The sequence below is a fragment of the Bos indicus x Bos taurus genome, chromosome 18, assembly GCF_003369695.1.
Source record: "Bos indicus x Bos taurus breed Angus x Brahman F1 hybrid chromosome 18, Bos_hybrid_MaternalHap_v2.0, whole genome shotgun sequence".
Taxonomy (NCBI): Eukaryota; Metazoa; Chordata; class Mammalia; order Artiodactyla; family Bovidae; genus Bos; species Bos indicus x Bos taurus.
Window position 1 is genome coordinate 43359706 of NC_040093.1, and position 13436 is coordinate 43373141.

Genomic DNA, 13436 nt, shown 5'->3' on the forward strand with positions numbered 1-13436 from the left:
TCCAGGGTTCACCACGCCCCTGAGGTGCAGTAGGTGGTCAAGAAACATCTGTGGGAGGGAAAGTCAGTAGCATCTTAGCAGAAAGGGACCTATCTCTTCAGATAACTTTCTGATGATAGCTGGGACCAGGGGATGGGGAAGCCTTACAGGTAGCAGTGACGACTGCTGACTAAAGGTGGAACCAGGGCAAAGCTTCCTCCCCGCCCCCACTACCCACATGGCCCATGTCCCCAGAAAAGTCCTTCAGTAGTTCACGGGGGAGGAGCAGGAACTGAGTTGATTGTCAGCTTAGTGTCCCCAGCCACCCCTTTTTTTAATCATCTCTTGCCCTTCCCCCTTCTACCTGTCTGAAACCTACCCTACCCCTCTCCGAGAGCAAGCGTAGGTAATCCTCAAACACACTGGGCTCAAGCTCATTGAAAGCCACCACTTCTTCTGAGAAAACATGATCTCACCTTTTGGATTCACTCCTGGAAGTGCTTTGGAGAAGGCAATGGCAACTCACTCCACTACTCTTGCCTGGAGAATCCCAGGGACGGAGGAGCCTGGAGGGCTGCCGTCTATGGGGTCGCACGGAGTCGGACACGACTGAAGCGACTTAGCAGCAGCTGGAAGTGGTTTCTCCAACACTGGCTGTTTCCCCACCTGAAAGACCCTGAGCACACTCTTCACTTGCTACCCCACCGCCCCGCCCCGCCCCGCCCCGCCCCCGCCGGGCCCAGGAAGCATGCTCACCTGCCCCTGCGAGAGGAGAAACAGAGCAGGCACTCTCTCGGTTTCTTATCTCATCCTTTCAATATTTTTATTGTTTATGCGTGTTTTACGATGTACATGGCATATTAGTACAAGCAGTCCACAACAATAGCTGGATAGTAATACACACATATGGGGGTAAGCACGCAACGTTATTATTTATTTCTACTCTACGGGTGCAAGCAAGCAGGTGCTGACGTGAAGGGGTAAAGATGGTCAGATTCACAATAAATGGTAACTGGGAGTGACGGCGGCCATGGAGGGTTCAGGCCCCACCTAAGAGGATGCTACCTAGCTCTCTGCCATGTCAGGATGGAGGCTGCTGGGTGCTCTGAATTTTAAAGAGGACGCACACAACTTTATGTTATATGAAATCTTCCATTTTTAAATACTGGCTCCTCATGAACTATGACAAGGAACAAACATTCTGGGGGGTGAAATAAAACAGGAGGCGATATGGTCCCGAGGCTGCCCTGCACACCCTGCCTCCATGATTTCATTTCATCATTCCCGCAACCGTAAGAGGGAGCACTTCATCTTTTACTGATGAGGAGACTGAGGCTTAAGGGCATCAGGGAACTCATCTAAGATTTGAGAGTCTCAAGATGGTGAAACCCCATCTGCCTTGTGTGATGTGATCTCTCTGAGGTAAACTCTATAGAAATGAGCCCAAACCTTGAACCGGTGAGATTCTGATGGCGGGAGAGTTTAGTTCTCAGGGTACCTCTGAATGGGTGAAAAAGCTCCTCGGCTTCCCGAATACTGCAGATGACAAGAGAAAGCGACAGGCTGGGGAGAGGGGCTGACTAATCTTGTGATTTCTGGGGCCACCATAGGGTGAAAGCCAGGCCCGAAAGCGAGAGGTGGGTTCATGGCATCATGAGACAAACTGGCACCAAGATTGAGGAAGGGAGGGGAAAATGCCTACAGCAGGTCAGCTTACTGATATATAATATTTTACTAATATTTGCTGCGTGTTTATCTACGTACCAGAGATTGTTCTAAATCTGGAACTAGATTATTTCATTTCATCTTCACCTTGGGAATCAGTGTGCCTGTAGTATCCCCATTATACAGATGAGGAAACCGAGGCACAGTCACACTCAAAGATCACAAGCCAGTGGGCATTTGCATCTAGGCACTCGAAAACCAAAGCCCAAGTTCTAACCTCTTTCTCATTTCTCTGGTGCTCCAGCATCACCAGGATGGGGCACTAGGGTTCTTCAAGCCTCAATTCTAGCCCTTATGTGTGAATGGGGGAATTAAAGGAAAACAAATATGTAGTGTGTTGGTTAAATCCAAGAAGCAATGTAAATAGAGTTTTGTCTCTTTCATTAGATCAGGGGAACTTCCTAAAGACAAGATGTCAGTTTTATTTTAATCTTCAACACTGCTCTCTTCCTGTGTGCAGAGTACAGGGCTCACAACCTTGGCTGCCTTAGAGAAGGGAAAGAGGCTACTTTCCAACGAGGCATTGCTCTTCTCATTTATTTTGCAGGTGGGGAGAGCAGCTACAGAGAACTGGAAGATTGACTCTCTCGCTCTCAAACTTTTGACAGAAGTATCGTCTAGGAGGGCTTTCTACAAAGATGAAAACGTTCTGTGTCCAACACAGTAGTCTCTAGCCACACCTGGGCTACTAAGCACTTGAAATGTGGCTCATGCAACTGAAGAACTGAATTTTTAATTACAATTAAAATGGAATTTAAATGGTAGAAGCCCCATCTACCTAGTGGCTACCATATTGGACCACAGAGACTCTGAAGGATGTGTTGAGAAAATGGGCTAAACGTCTCTAAATTTGATCTTCTCCTCCATGACTGGAGAGATCCCCTGTAGGGACTCTGCAAAGGCTTGGGAAAGAGCAAAGTAGGTTAGGTTCTGCCAAAGGCCAGGTTCACCCTGGTCACTCCCCAGGCCTCAGGAGTGGAATAGCTTGCATTAAAAATCCAAGTGGGGAATAGTTTTTTGTTTCTTTTTTTGGGGGGGGGTATTATATTTTTGGGGTATTTTTAATTTAATACCAAATCACTATAACACTGTGTCATTTTCAAACATTTTAATCTTCATGGGTTCCACTCCCTAATTGTTCCCAACTGGAAACAATCTCCAAGGCCATTCTCTATCATCTCAACAGTTTCTACAATCTCAAGGCCAAGTCTACCCCATACCGCCCTTGCCTAAGCCCACGACAGGGTTGGAGAAGAGGAACTGAAAATAGCCTTTCCTCCTCCACCTGAGGACTGCGCTCTGCCTCTAGGGCCTGGTTTCCAGAAGCAGACCTCTGAGTTCAGAAACGATCTCTGTGAGATCAAATGGCAGAGGCATCGAAGGATCACCCTTTTCCCAGTACGGCCGGCATTCTGGCTTCTGATCAGCGGGTAAAGTTCGGGCAATTCGAGACTGGCACCTGGAAAAGTAAGAATAGGCAGTTAATTCCCAGGAAGAAAAGACTGCAAGACCCATACTCAGGCAACTTGGGGCAACCTTGGCAATCCACTGTGATGGTGGTGATGAGGAGGAAGGAAAAATGAGTTTGGGAGGCAGAAAGCAGGTGTGTTTTTAAGAAGGAAGAACTGTTCTTGATGAGGCTGGAACTTCTTTATTTCAATTCCCAGATTTGTATTCTCTCTCAAGAGCTTTGTAGAAGCCAATCATTGGGGGGAAATTCAGTTACTCTGCCTTTAAAATGGTGAATTATTTTTTCATTATCTCGACTGTTATTTAAAGTATGTGATTAAACCATTATCAGATTTAAATGTTTGTGGGATTTCCATGTATTACTAGATTACTGGGAAAGATTAAATTGAATTTACTGCCATTAAAACATCCAAGAATAGATTAAACAATATTACAGACTGGGATTGACTTCAGAGATCCTGGAGATTTACAAGTGTCCCAGCTTGCTGTGCTCGGAAAAAGGCACTCCAAGGAGAGACCAATTTATAAGGATATATGCAAATAGAGGTTAATAATCATTTCCACTGATGAATAGGTGGGGAAAACTTCCACAAAATTAAATTAAGAGGCTAGCAAGAGTGACTCCCTAAGGAAAACACTTAAATCACGGTTTTTATTAAATGGATTATTCATCAATAGTAGAGAAATTAATTATCATATGCAACTAAATTATAGCCTCGGAGGAAAAAAGTTGGGGCCACACTGTCACACCTTGGCAGGCAGCTACCTCTCCAAGAGACCAGCTTACTGGAAATTGATCTGGGAAAACTCGGTGGCTTTGGCTTTATGTATCTGAGAAATGAGGATCAGAGAGAAGAAAACACAGATTGCAATAAGAAACGAACAATTTCTCTGTTCTCTTGGAGTACGTGGCGGGGACAGTGCGTGCCCCCAAAAAGAATTACTCTTGAGTACATCTGGGAGAGTTGCCTGGTCCTCTCCCACGCCACCCCCACCTTCTCGGCCTTACCCTCTAAATCAATTAAAAAAGTGGCCCTACCCATCCATCATGTGCCTTCCGTGTAGGACTATGAAGAGATCAAAGAATGGACCATCCCGACCCTATTTCCAAGCCTTGATGGTTGAGAAGGCTCCTAACTAAAAGACATCTTCTCCTCTGGGGAATTATTAATGGTGAGGGGATCCCCATGGGAAAACATACTTCAACTTTACACCTATTTTCTCGGGTGGTTAATTGCTCCACCGGCATTCTGTGCACTCAATCCGTCGTACATTACACATAACATTCCAATATATCTTCGGCTCTCCGCATCGGGCCCTGATAATAGCGTCTGTTAACATGCACTAAGTACTATTATGTAGCACATCACTTCATAAATAATAAGATTAGCTGACCTCAGGGCCCCAAGAAGAGTAATGTGTTTAAATGTTCTCATTATTTATTTAAAACAAGAATTAAAGCAACAGAAGCTGCTTTTGACAATCCTCTTAGCATAAATATTAAACTGTTTGCACTGATAAGCCCACACAGCACCGAAGAACAGAGGCTGTTCTACAGACTACTTAATAATAATAGGTGTTTGAGACGCTGCCGCTCACTTCAGTTCTAGAGATATAGTCTCTAAATCACATGAAAGGGATGGGGGAGAAATTAATATTCAAGGGAAGCTGCGACTAATTACAAAGGAACTCTGCGAAGCTTTTTAAATTGCGCTGTCTCTCGGCCTCGGAATCAGAGAGTAAGGCTCAATTTACCAGAGAGGGAGAGTTATTCCAAATTGAGCACTTCCATCTCACGGCAGGGAAATGATCTCTGCACACATTATCCTGGTTGGCAGATTAAAGGGCTCTGATAAGTCCTGATCCACCCTGGCTGGTGTAAGGTTTGTCCAAAGTCAATAGAGATGCTTTTTCATCTGTCAAATGGGTTTGGCCCCCTCATTTTGAGAAAGTATTGGAAATATGAACACCTCCTGCAGACTTTTGCTGACACTGTATTGCACACGTCCGAAGCCCATCCAGTTTTCTTCTGGGTGAAGTGGCTCTGATTTTCTACTATTGTTCTTCTGATGGAAGGGCTGACTGATGTGGGGACTACCTCCTCATGCTGGCCCTGAGAGGCTAGGAGCTGTGTATACTCACTGCCTCCCTCTGGACTAGAGACAGAACCCCTTGCTGGGGCTCTTTAGGGCCACTTAATCTAGATCTTTCAAGATCACTGTTTTTAAATATTCATTTATTCATTTATTTGGCTGTGTTGGGTCTTGGTTGCGGCACTCAAGATCTTCACTGCGTCATGTGGGATATTTCACTGCAGGGCAAGGACCCTCTAGTTGTGGCCCACGGACTCCAGTAGTTTAGAGTTCATTAATTTAGGGTTTAGTTGCTCCGAGGCACGTGGGATCTTAGCTCCCTGACCAGAGAACAAACCTGCATCGTGTGCACTGGGAGTGCAGAGTCTCAGCCACTGGACCACCAGGGAAGTCCCCTCAAGAGCCTTTAAAGAGCTTCCTTTAGGGACTTCCCTGGTGGTCCAGTGGCTGAGACTCCACGCTCTCCATGCAGGGGACCCGAGTTCGACCCTTGGTCGGGGAACTAGATTCCACATGCCACACTAAGAGTTTGCAAGCCGCAAAACAAAAACATAACTCTTCCTTTAATGCTCAGCGCTCCTTGCCAGTTTGTCAGTGATCATGACTGGGCTCCGCAGAGGGCGTGCTGTTGAGGTCATGTATCCACCTACAAGGACAGTCAGCTCTGACTCAAGTCATACCGTCTGCTTCAACACCATGCCAGATACTGGGACTGAAAAAGAAAGGCTTGAGAATGACCTGAAGGCATATTTTCTTGTACTATGCTTAGTCATTCAGTTGCGTCTGACTCTTTGTGATCCCATGGACTGTAGCCCACCAGCCTCCTCTGTCCATGGGGATTCTCCAGGCAAGAATACTGGTGGGTTGCCATGTCCTTCTTCAGGCGATCTTCCCGACCCAGGGATCGAACCCACGTCTCCCCCATTTCTGGTGGATTCTTTACCGTCTGAGCCACCAGGGAAGCCCAAGAATACTGGAGCAGGTAGCCTATCCCTTCTCCAGGGCATCTTCCTGACCTAGGAATCGAACCAGGTCTCCTGAATTGCGGGTGGATTCTTTACCAGCTGAGCTCCCAGGGAAGCCCCTGCTGAAACCACCATTCAGTCTCTCTCCCATCCTAAGACGGGGAAGCACAGTGGTGAAGGTGTCCTCTGGACACGCAGCACTGCCACTTCCCTGGGGCCTGACATCTTGAGTATCCTAAACTCACCAAACCTCAGTTGCTCACTTGTCACATGAGAATAATGATGACGACAATGATAGTACCTTCCGTCTGGGCTTGTTGTGAAAGTTATAGGGATTAACACATGTGAAGTACTTAGCACACCGCCTGGCACATTATTACTAAATACTACGGGAGGCCTGGCGTGCTGTGATTCATGGGGTCGCAAAGAGTCAGACACGACTGAGCGACCGAACTGAACTGAATTGTCACTATTGTTACTTCTCCTGCCAGTAGTGAACTGGTGTCTCCAGTGACGACAGGAGATGCCAATGAGGGGGCTGCCTGTTGCTCCTCTGACCGTCCCCTCCCTTCAACGAACTGAGCGGGGTGGCCTCTGGATTGGCTCTTTGTGGGGGAAACTGGAGAGCCAGAGCAACTCTTTCTGGCTTGAATCAGATGAAGCCTGAGGCTGAATCCGAGCACAATGTGACATTCCAGGATGCCAAGGCTTATGTATGCAAGCTGCTGCAACTCTCCAGTGACAGGCTAAACTACTGAGATGCAGAAAAGACATAGCGGTTGCTCCTGAAGACCCAGAATTCTTAATAGGCACTGGCATTGGACTACTTCAGTGGCAGCTGTTTCAGGCTGACTTGGCATTTCCAGGAAACGAAGTTGGATGGTTTCTCAGCGTGAATACTCTGTGGTTCTCGCAAAATCAAGGGGCCCTGAGTTCTCTTAAGCAATGATTTAGGAATCCTAACAGCGGTGGACATTGGCTGTCTGGTGTCTATTCCCATCTTTGCCACAAAGAAGATTCTAATTTTCCTATGGGGAATTTGTCCCGTCCCTATGCTTGGCCATGTGGTTTGAGTGGAATTGGTTCCATCTCTTACAGACATGACTTCCCTGGTGGCTCAGAGAGTAAAAGCGTCTGCCTACAACTCAGGAGACCCGGGTTTGATTCCTGGGTTGGGAAGATCCCCTGGAGAAGGAAACGGCAACCCAGTCCAGTACTCTTGCCTTGAAAATCCCATGGACGGAGGAGCCTGGTAGGCTACCGTCCATGGGGTCGAGAAGAGTCAGACACCACTGAGTGACTTCAGTTTCTTTTCTTACAGAGGAGAGAAGCTAAATAGTAAGAAACTCAAGCTAAACAGCAAAAAACTCAGCTCAACAGTAAGAAAGTTACAGTTTCCCCTTTCCACCTTGTACTCTCTACTCCTATCCTTAAGAAAAAAATCCTCTTTTGAATGCTTTGGATTAACAAATAAACTTAGATCTACTTAGAAAAGAAAGAAAGTGATGTTGCTCAGTTGTGTCTGACTCTTTGCGACCCCGTCGACTGTAGCCCATCAGGATCCTCCATCTGAGGGATTTTTCAGGCAAGAATACTGGAGTGGGTTGCCATTTCCTTCTCCAGGGGATCTTCCCGACCTGGGTCTCCTGCACTGCGGGCAGATTCTTTACCATCTGAGCCACCAGGGAAGCCTTGGTGGCTTTCATTTTCACTTAGAAAACCCTGCTCCTTTTATGGAGCATTGCCAGGGGAGCAGAGGAAAATGACATATACATCATCTCTCTCCCTCCGAAAATCACGTTATTTCAATTCAAAGGACTCTATAAGCCACCCTCAAAACTCCTGCTACTGAGGAAGAGTTCTCCCTGAATGACCTAGTGACGAAACAGGAAGCAGCTGAAAGGTGTCCCGTTGGCTGGTCTGTGAGCCGACTGTCCAGAGGTCCCCTCCTCGTCCCCGCCCACAGGTGTAACTCATGCAGGGCCCCACTGCTCGCTGATTTCCCCCAGGGCTACACTTCCATCTGGATCATCAGGACGGCAGCTACATTAGGGAGCACTGGTCGCCATGCTGAAATTAACCACTTTAGCTAAAGTGTGTGTTAATTATGGGTATGCAAGCAGTCAATAAAAGGTTAATGCAAGAGTCAGAGGATAAATTTCTCCCCTTATTGCATCACTTCACAGACTAAATGACTAACATTATACTTTGTGTTTTTAATCAATAGGTTTTACAGTAATGTGCTGGCCATTGATTTTAAGAAAACATGTACGGTCTTCCTCCTCGTCCTTAAATTTTGCGACAAATAAAGAAGGACAGGTAACATTTCCATTAAGTATGCTTGATGAAATGACAAGATTTCGGAACAAATGGCTCCTGCTAAAAGATGGACTGGGATAAAGCAAGCATTAAAAAAAAAAAAAAAAGAAAGAAAGAAGTACCAGAAACTAGAACTTAATGGATTAAATATTACCAAGCACAGGCCTTGAGGAGACAAGGAAAACAAACTCCTAAGAGAGAATTCTTTAATGTGAAAGAAGAGAGTAACTCCTGATAAAGTAAGTACATTCTGCATGTTGTTTGAGCATCCTGAAGAATCTTAACCCGCAGCACTGATTTCACAATAACCTGAGAGAGGAAGAGGTTGGCATTTGAACCATGTTTCACAAGAGAGCTGCCTCACGCAAGGTTAATTCAGTGGCAGGTGGGAGAGCATGGGGATGGGCAGACCCTGGACATTTGGTAGGCTACCCTTTCTACCATGTTCCATCTTTCTCATGGATTCCCATTTGGACCAAAATGGGCCCTATCCCCTGATTCCTTGGCTATTCCTGCCAAATTCAGGTATTCAGGAGATTCCAAACCATTTCAGGGGAACGAAAGGAGCAAAATGTTTTCGTCATCTTTCTACAAAAATAATTACAGCAAATGAACTGATAAAACTTTCTTCTCTTCATTCCAATGACTTTGAGGTTCTCAGAGCATAAGTATCTTTTGTCTATAGATGTAAAAGATACACCTTCATCTTCTGACAGAGCTTTCTTTTCTTTTGGCTGTGCTTTGTGGCATGTGGGATCTTAGTTCCCCAAACAGGAATCGAACGCATGCCCCCTGCGGTGGGAGTGTGAAGTATTTACCACTGGGCCACCAGAAAAGTCCCACTCCTTTATCTTTTAAGAGCCTAAACTACTTCTAATTATACAGTTATCCACGGGTATAGACAGTCACCCCCAGGTATATAGAGTCATCCCCCAGTATTGTTGGGGAATTGATTCCAGAATCCCCTGCTTGGGTACCAAAATCCATGGATGCTCATATCCCTTTCAGCTGGCCCTCCGTATCCTCAGGTTATGTATCCAGATACAGAGGTCTGACTGTATATTTATTTATTAAAAATCCATGTATCAGGGAATCTTCTTAGTTCAAATCTATTCAAGGGTCAACTGTATTCCTGGGGTGACCCTGAGAAAAATTTCTTGACCTCTTAGTTTCCTCAACTGCCGTGTGAAGTCTGTGTTTCCCTGCTTCACTGGACTAGGTGAAGATAAAAATTAAACGATGTACATAAAAGTCCTTTAAAATATGTAGACTACTGCACAAATGTTGAATTACACCTCCATAGTTCGTTCCAACTTCCCAGGTGGCTCAGTGGTAAAGAATCTGCCTGCCAAGAAGGAGACACAGGTTTGATCCCTGCGTTGGGAAGATCCCCTGGATAATGAAACAGCAACCCACTCCAGTATACTTGCCTGGCAAATGCCATGGACAGAGGAGCCTAGCAGGCTACAGTCCATGGGGTTGCAAAAGAGTTGGACACGACTTAGCGACTAAACAACAGTAACAGCCCTTTCCAATGTGATACAAGTCCTATTTTTAAAATACAGCTCAGGCAACATTGGCTGGGAGGCCTGTAACGCTTTAAAATGTGTGGGAAAAAAATGAATAAACTATGTGTATCCAGACAATGAAACATATTGTAGCCGTTAAAAAGAAAGCATTAAAAAAAAAAAAAAGCTAGTGTGAAAGACATCACACTTTTAAAGACTAGAACAATTTAGACTCACAGCGTCATCAGAAAATAACCAAAGACTAAAAAAAGTACACTCTTCTCCAAGTCCGAGTTTTTTTCTGGAATTTTCATTCATGCTGAGGAGCTGACCGTCCTTCTGATTCACATCAAACAGAAGCCTTTTTCAGGATATTGGCCACATCAGAATATATTCATTCCCTCAAACAGTGTCAACCAGCACCAAAGTTGAAGAGGCTTCACTCAAGTAGAAAATCCTGACGTGTCACATCAAATCGATTAATACATTTAACCTGCAAAACCCAACTGCCAGGACCAGCGTGCAAAAAGTAGGAAATAACAATGTAAAGGAGTAATAATTTCTTCAGTGGCTTCTACGCTTTGGATGGAGCTCAGATCAATCCGGGACTTTGACTGCTCTCTGTTCTTAGTCTCCCCAGGCCCAGTAGAATAGAAACGTCTCGCCAGGCAGAGTAATCCCAGTGTTTAAAGACAAGCAGTACTTTACGTGTGGGCTTCCTTGGTGGCTCAGTGGTAAAGAATCCGCCTGCAATGCGGAAGATGCGGGTTCAATCCTTGGGTGAGAATCCCAGGGATGGGGGAGCCTGGTGGGCTGCCGTCTATGGAGTCACACAGACATGACTGAAGCGACTTAGCAGCAGCAGCAGCAGGAAGATCCCCTGGAGGAGGAAATGGCAACCCACTCCAGTATTCTTGCCTGGAGAATCCCATGGATGGAGCCTGGTGGGCTACAGTCCATGGGGTCGAGAAGAGTCAGACATGACCTAGTGAGTAAACAACAACAACTCTGATCCTATACTGTTCTCTCATTGGGAGGGGATGGGAATAACCCAAGCAAAGCCCAGCTGCTGTAAATATTAACAGCTGTTTCCCACACTTGTTTGGAACTCAAACATTACATTTTCTATGTTAACAGTGGTTCTCATAGTTCCTAATTCTTCACCTCAACACCAGTATTACCTAGAATTTCTCTGAAATATAATATTAATATATTAAGTAGCCCAGTAACCATAAATAGCAGGGTGTCAAGAGTTCCAACCTGGGATCCAAAAAGAAATTCCCTTTGACCGGGGTTTCCGGCCCACCTGGTGTATGGAACCAAGGCTTTGTCCCACTCTGGATCACTGAAAGAGCCCCTGTGACCTGGGGCGAAGGCTCCACCAAAGAAGAGCAGCACTGGGGTGAGGGATACGGTGCTCAGATAGTACCTCCAAGAGGTCAGGAGAGGAAAAGGCAAGGTCCCAAGACCTCTTGCTGGTATAAAAGTCAGGGATGCTTTTCGGCAATGGAATGGCTTGCTGAGCCATTTAATAGGCCTTAAAGGCATCTCTGTTCTTTCTTTCAGGGCCCAGGAGGACAGCACATGCTTTTCCCTTCTACAGTACAATCTGCTGCCTCCTCTAGGGCTTCCTCCCAACCCACATGACTACACTGTGTAATCCTGCCATCTCCTTACCCATCTGCCCTTACGAGGTTTTTCAGAGGTTCTGTTGCTATGGGAGATCCTATAAAGAATTTCTATTTCATGCTTCTGCTTCCCTGATGACATCTCCTCTCAGAACAAAGGAATAGTAATAATAGTAATAGAAACATTAAACATAGCCAATCATATACACTGGGCTTCCCTGGTGGCTCAGGTGGTAAAGAATCTGCCTGCAGTGTGGGAGATGTGGGTTCGATCCCTGGGTCGGGAAGATCGCCTGGAGAAGGGAATGGCAAAGAGTCGGACATGACTGAGCGACTAACACACACACAATCATATACACTAAGCATCAGGCACTGTGAAAAGTGAAAGTGAGAGTCACTCAGTTGTGTCCGACTCTTTGCGACCCAATGGACTCTACAGTCCATGGAATTCTCCAGGCCAGAATACTGGGGCAGATAGCCGTTCCCTTCTTCAGGGGATCTTCCCAACCCAGGGATCGAACCCACATCTCCCACACTGCAGGCAGATTCTTTACGATCTGAGCCACCAGGGAAGCCCAGACACTGTATAAGTCTTCTCATTAAATGCATGTCCTTGAACAGAAGTGGAGGTACAGAAGATTAACTAACTTGTCCAAGCTTTCACAGCTCAAGAAAGGACAGAGTTGGGATTTGGCAAAATTGTCTGATTCCTAATCTCCAGTTCTTTGTAATATTCCAAAATATAGACATCAAAAGAATAATTTTGGATCCTGGTTTTAAAAAGTTTCCTGAAGGCACCTGGCCCCAAGCTAGACTCCCTAGAGGAAGGTCCTGTTGATGTGAATTTCTGCATGTGACTCTTCAGACTTCGAGTCTGCAAAAACACACATCATCTTAACCTGCCACGAAGGACCACAAAAATGCTGAAGGTCATATGTGGGGTGGGGAGGGGACACAAGGGTTTCTTTGGGTCCATAGAGAACTCACATTAAATTCATCTCCATTTCAGAGGATACCAGACTTAGCATTGGTTCCTGTAGACCTGCAGCTTGGCCCCCTAAGCAGGCAACTGGTGACTTCTCAGGGTCCAGCACAGAGAACAGGCCTCCTGGACTCCTTCCCCTTACTCCAGGGACTCCGGCAGGCTCGTGGAACCACTTAATATGTGAGACTGCTTGGCCCACCACTGGGGTGTAAGCCCAGGAGGTGGAGCGTAGAAAACAATTTTATCCCCAGCTTCATTTGTCGGCTTGTCAGTTACATAATGAGAGTGATGAATGGGCTACCTTGACAGCTGAACGTTTAGGAGCTGCTGACCTTTGATCTCTGGTCACATGATAGGGTCATCTGAAACTGGCATGACTTCTACCTGGCTGAGGGTAACAATATAAAGGTCAAATCGGCTGGACGATTATATGAATCAGGTCTGAGGCAGCTTGGTTAGGAGTTTTAAGAGAGGCCGGGTTGGGTTCCCCAGCACACAAAGCTATGGAACCACTGCAGAACTGTGCTCAACAAAAGATATACAATTTCAAAGCAGTCTAGAGTAACTTTCCTTGCAAGGGAATAGAATGAACTCATTATTTTTAAAGGGCAACAATGAAAACAAACACTTTGGAAGAAAATATATTCTGCCAGTGATTCTGCCATTGGGAGGGAAAGCATACAGCCCTATGACTTAATGAGTGATATTAATGCTATACCTGCAACATGGCAGAAGGTCTGATTTGATGCAATTACTGGAACAAA

At 45.8% G+C, this 13436-nt stretch overlaps 1 protein-coding gene across 2 annotated transcripts in view; it reads right to left on the reverse strand.

The window, feature by feature from the left end:
- Positions 1–776: 776 nt before the first annotated feature.
- Positions 777–13436, reverse strand: part of FTO (FTO, alpha-ketoglutarate dependent dioxygenase) — a 424120-nt gene continuing 411460 nt past the window's right edge. For both annotated transcript variants that reach the window (XM_027513571.1, XM_027513570.1), the window contains one exon: positions 777–3163. In XM_027513571.1, coding sequence (XP_027369372.1) covers positions 3010–3163 — 154 coding nt within the window. In that variant the 3' untranslated portion in view covers positions 777–3009. The remainder of the gene's footprint in view (positions 3164–13436) is intronic.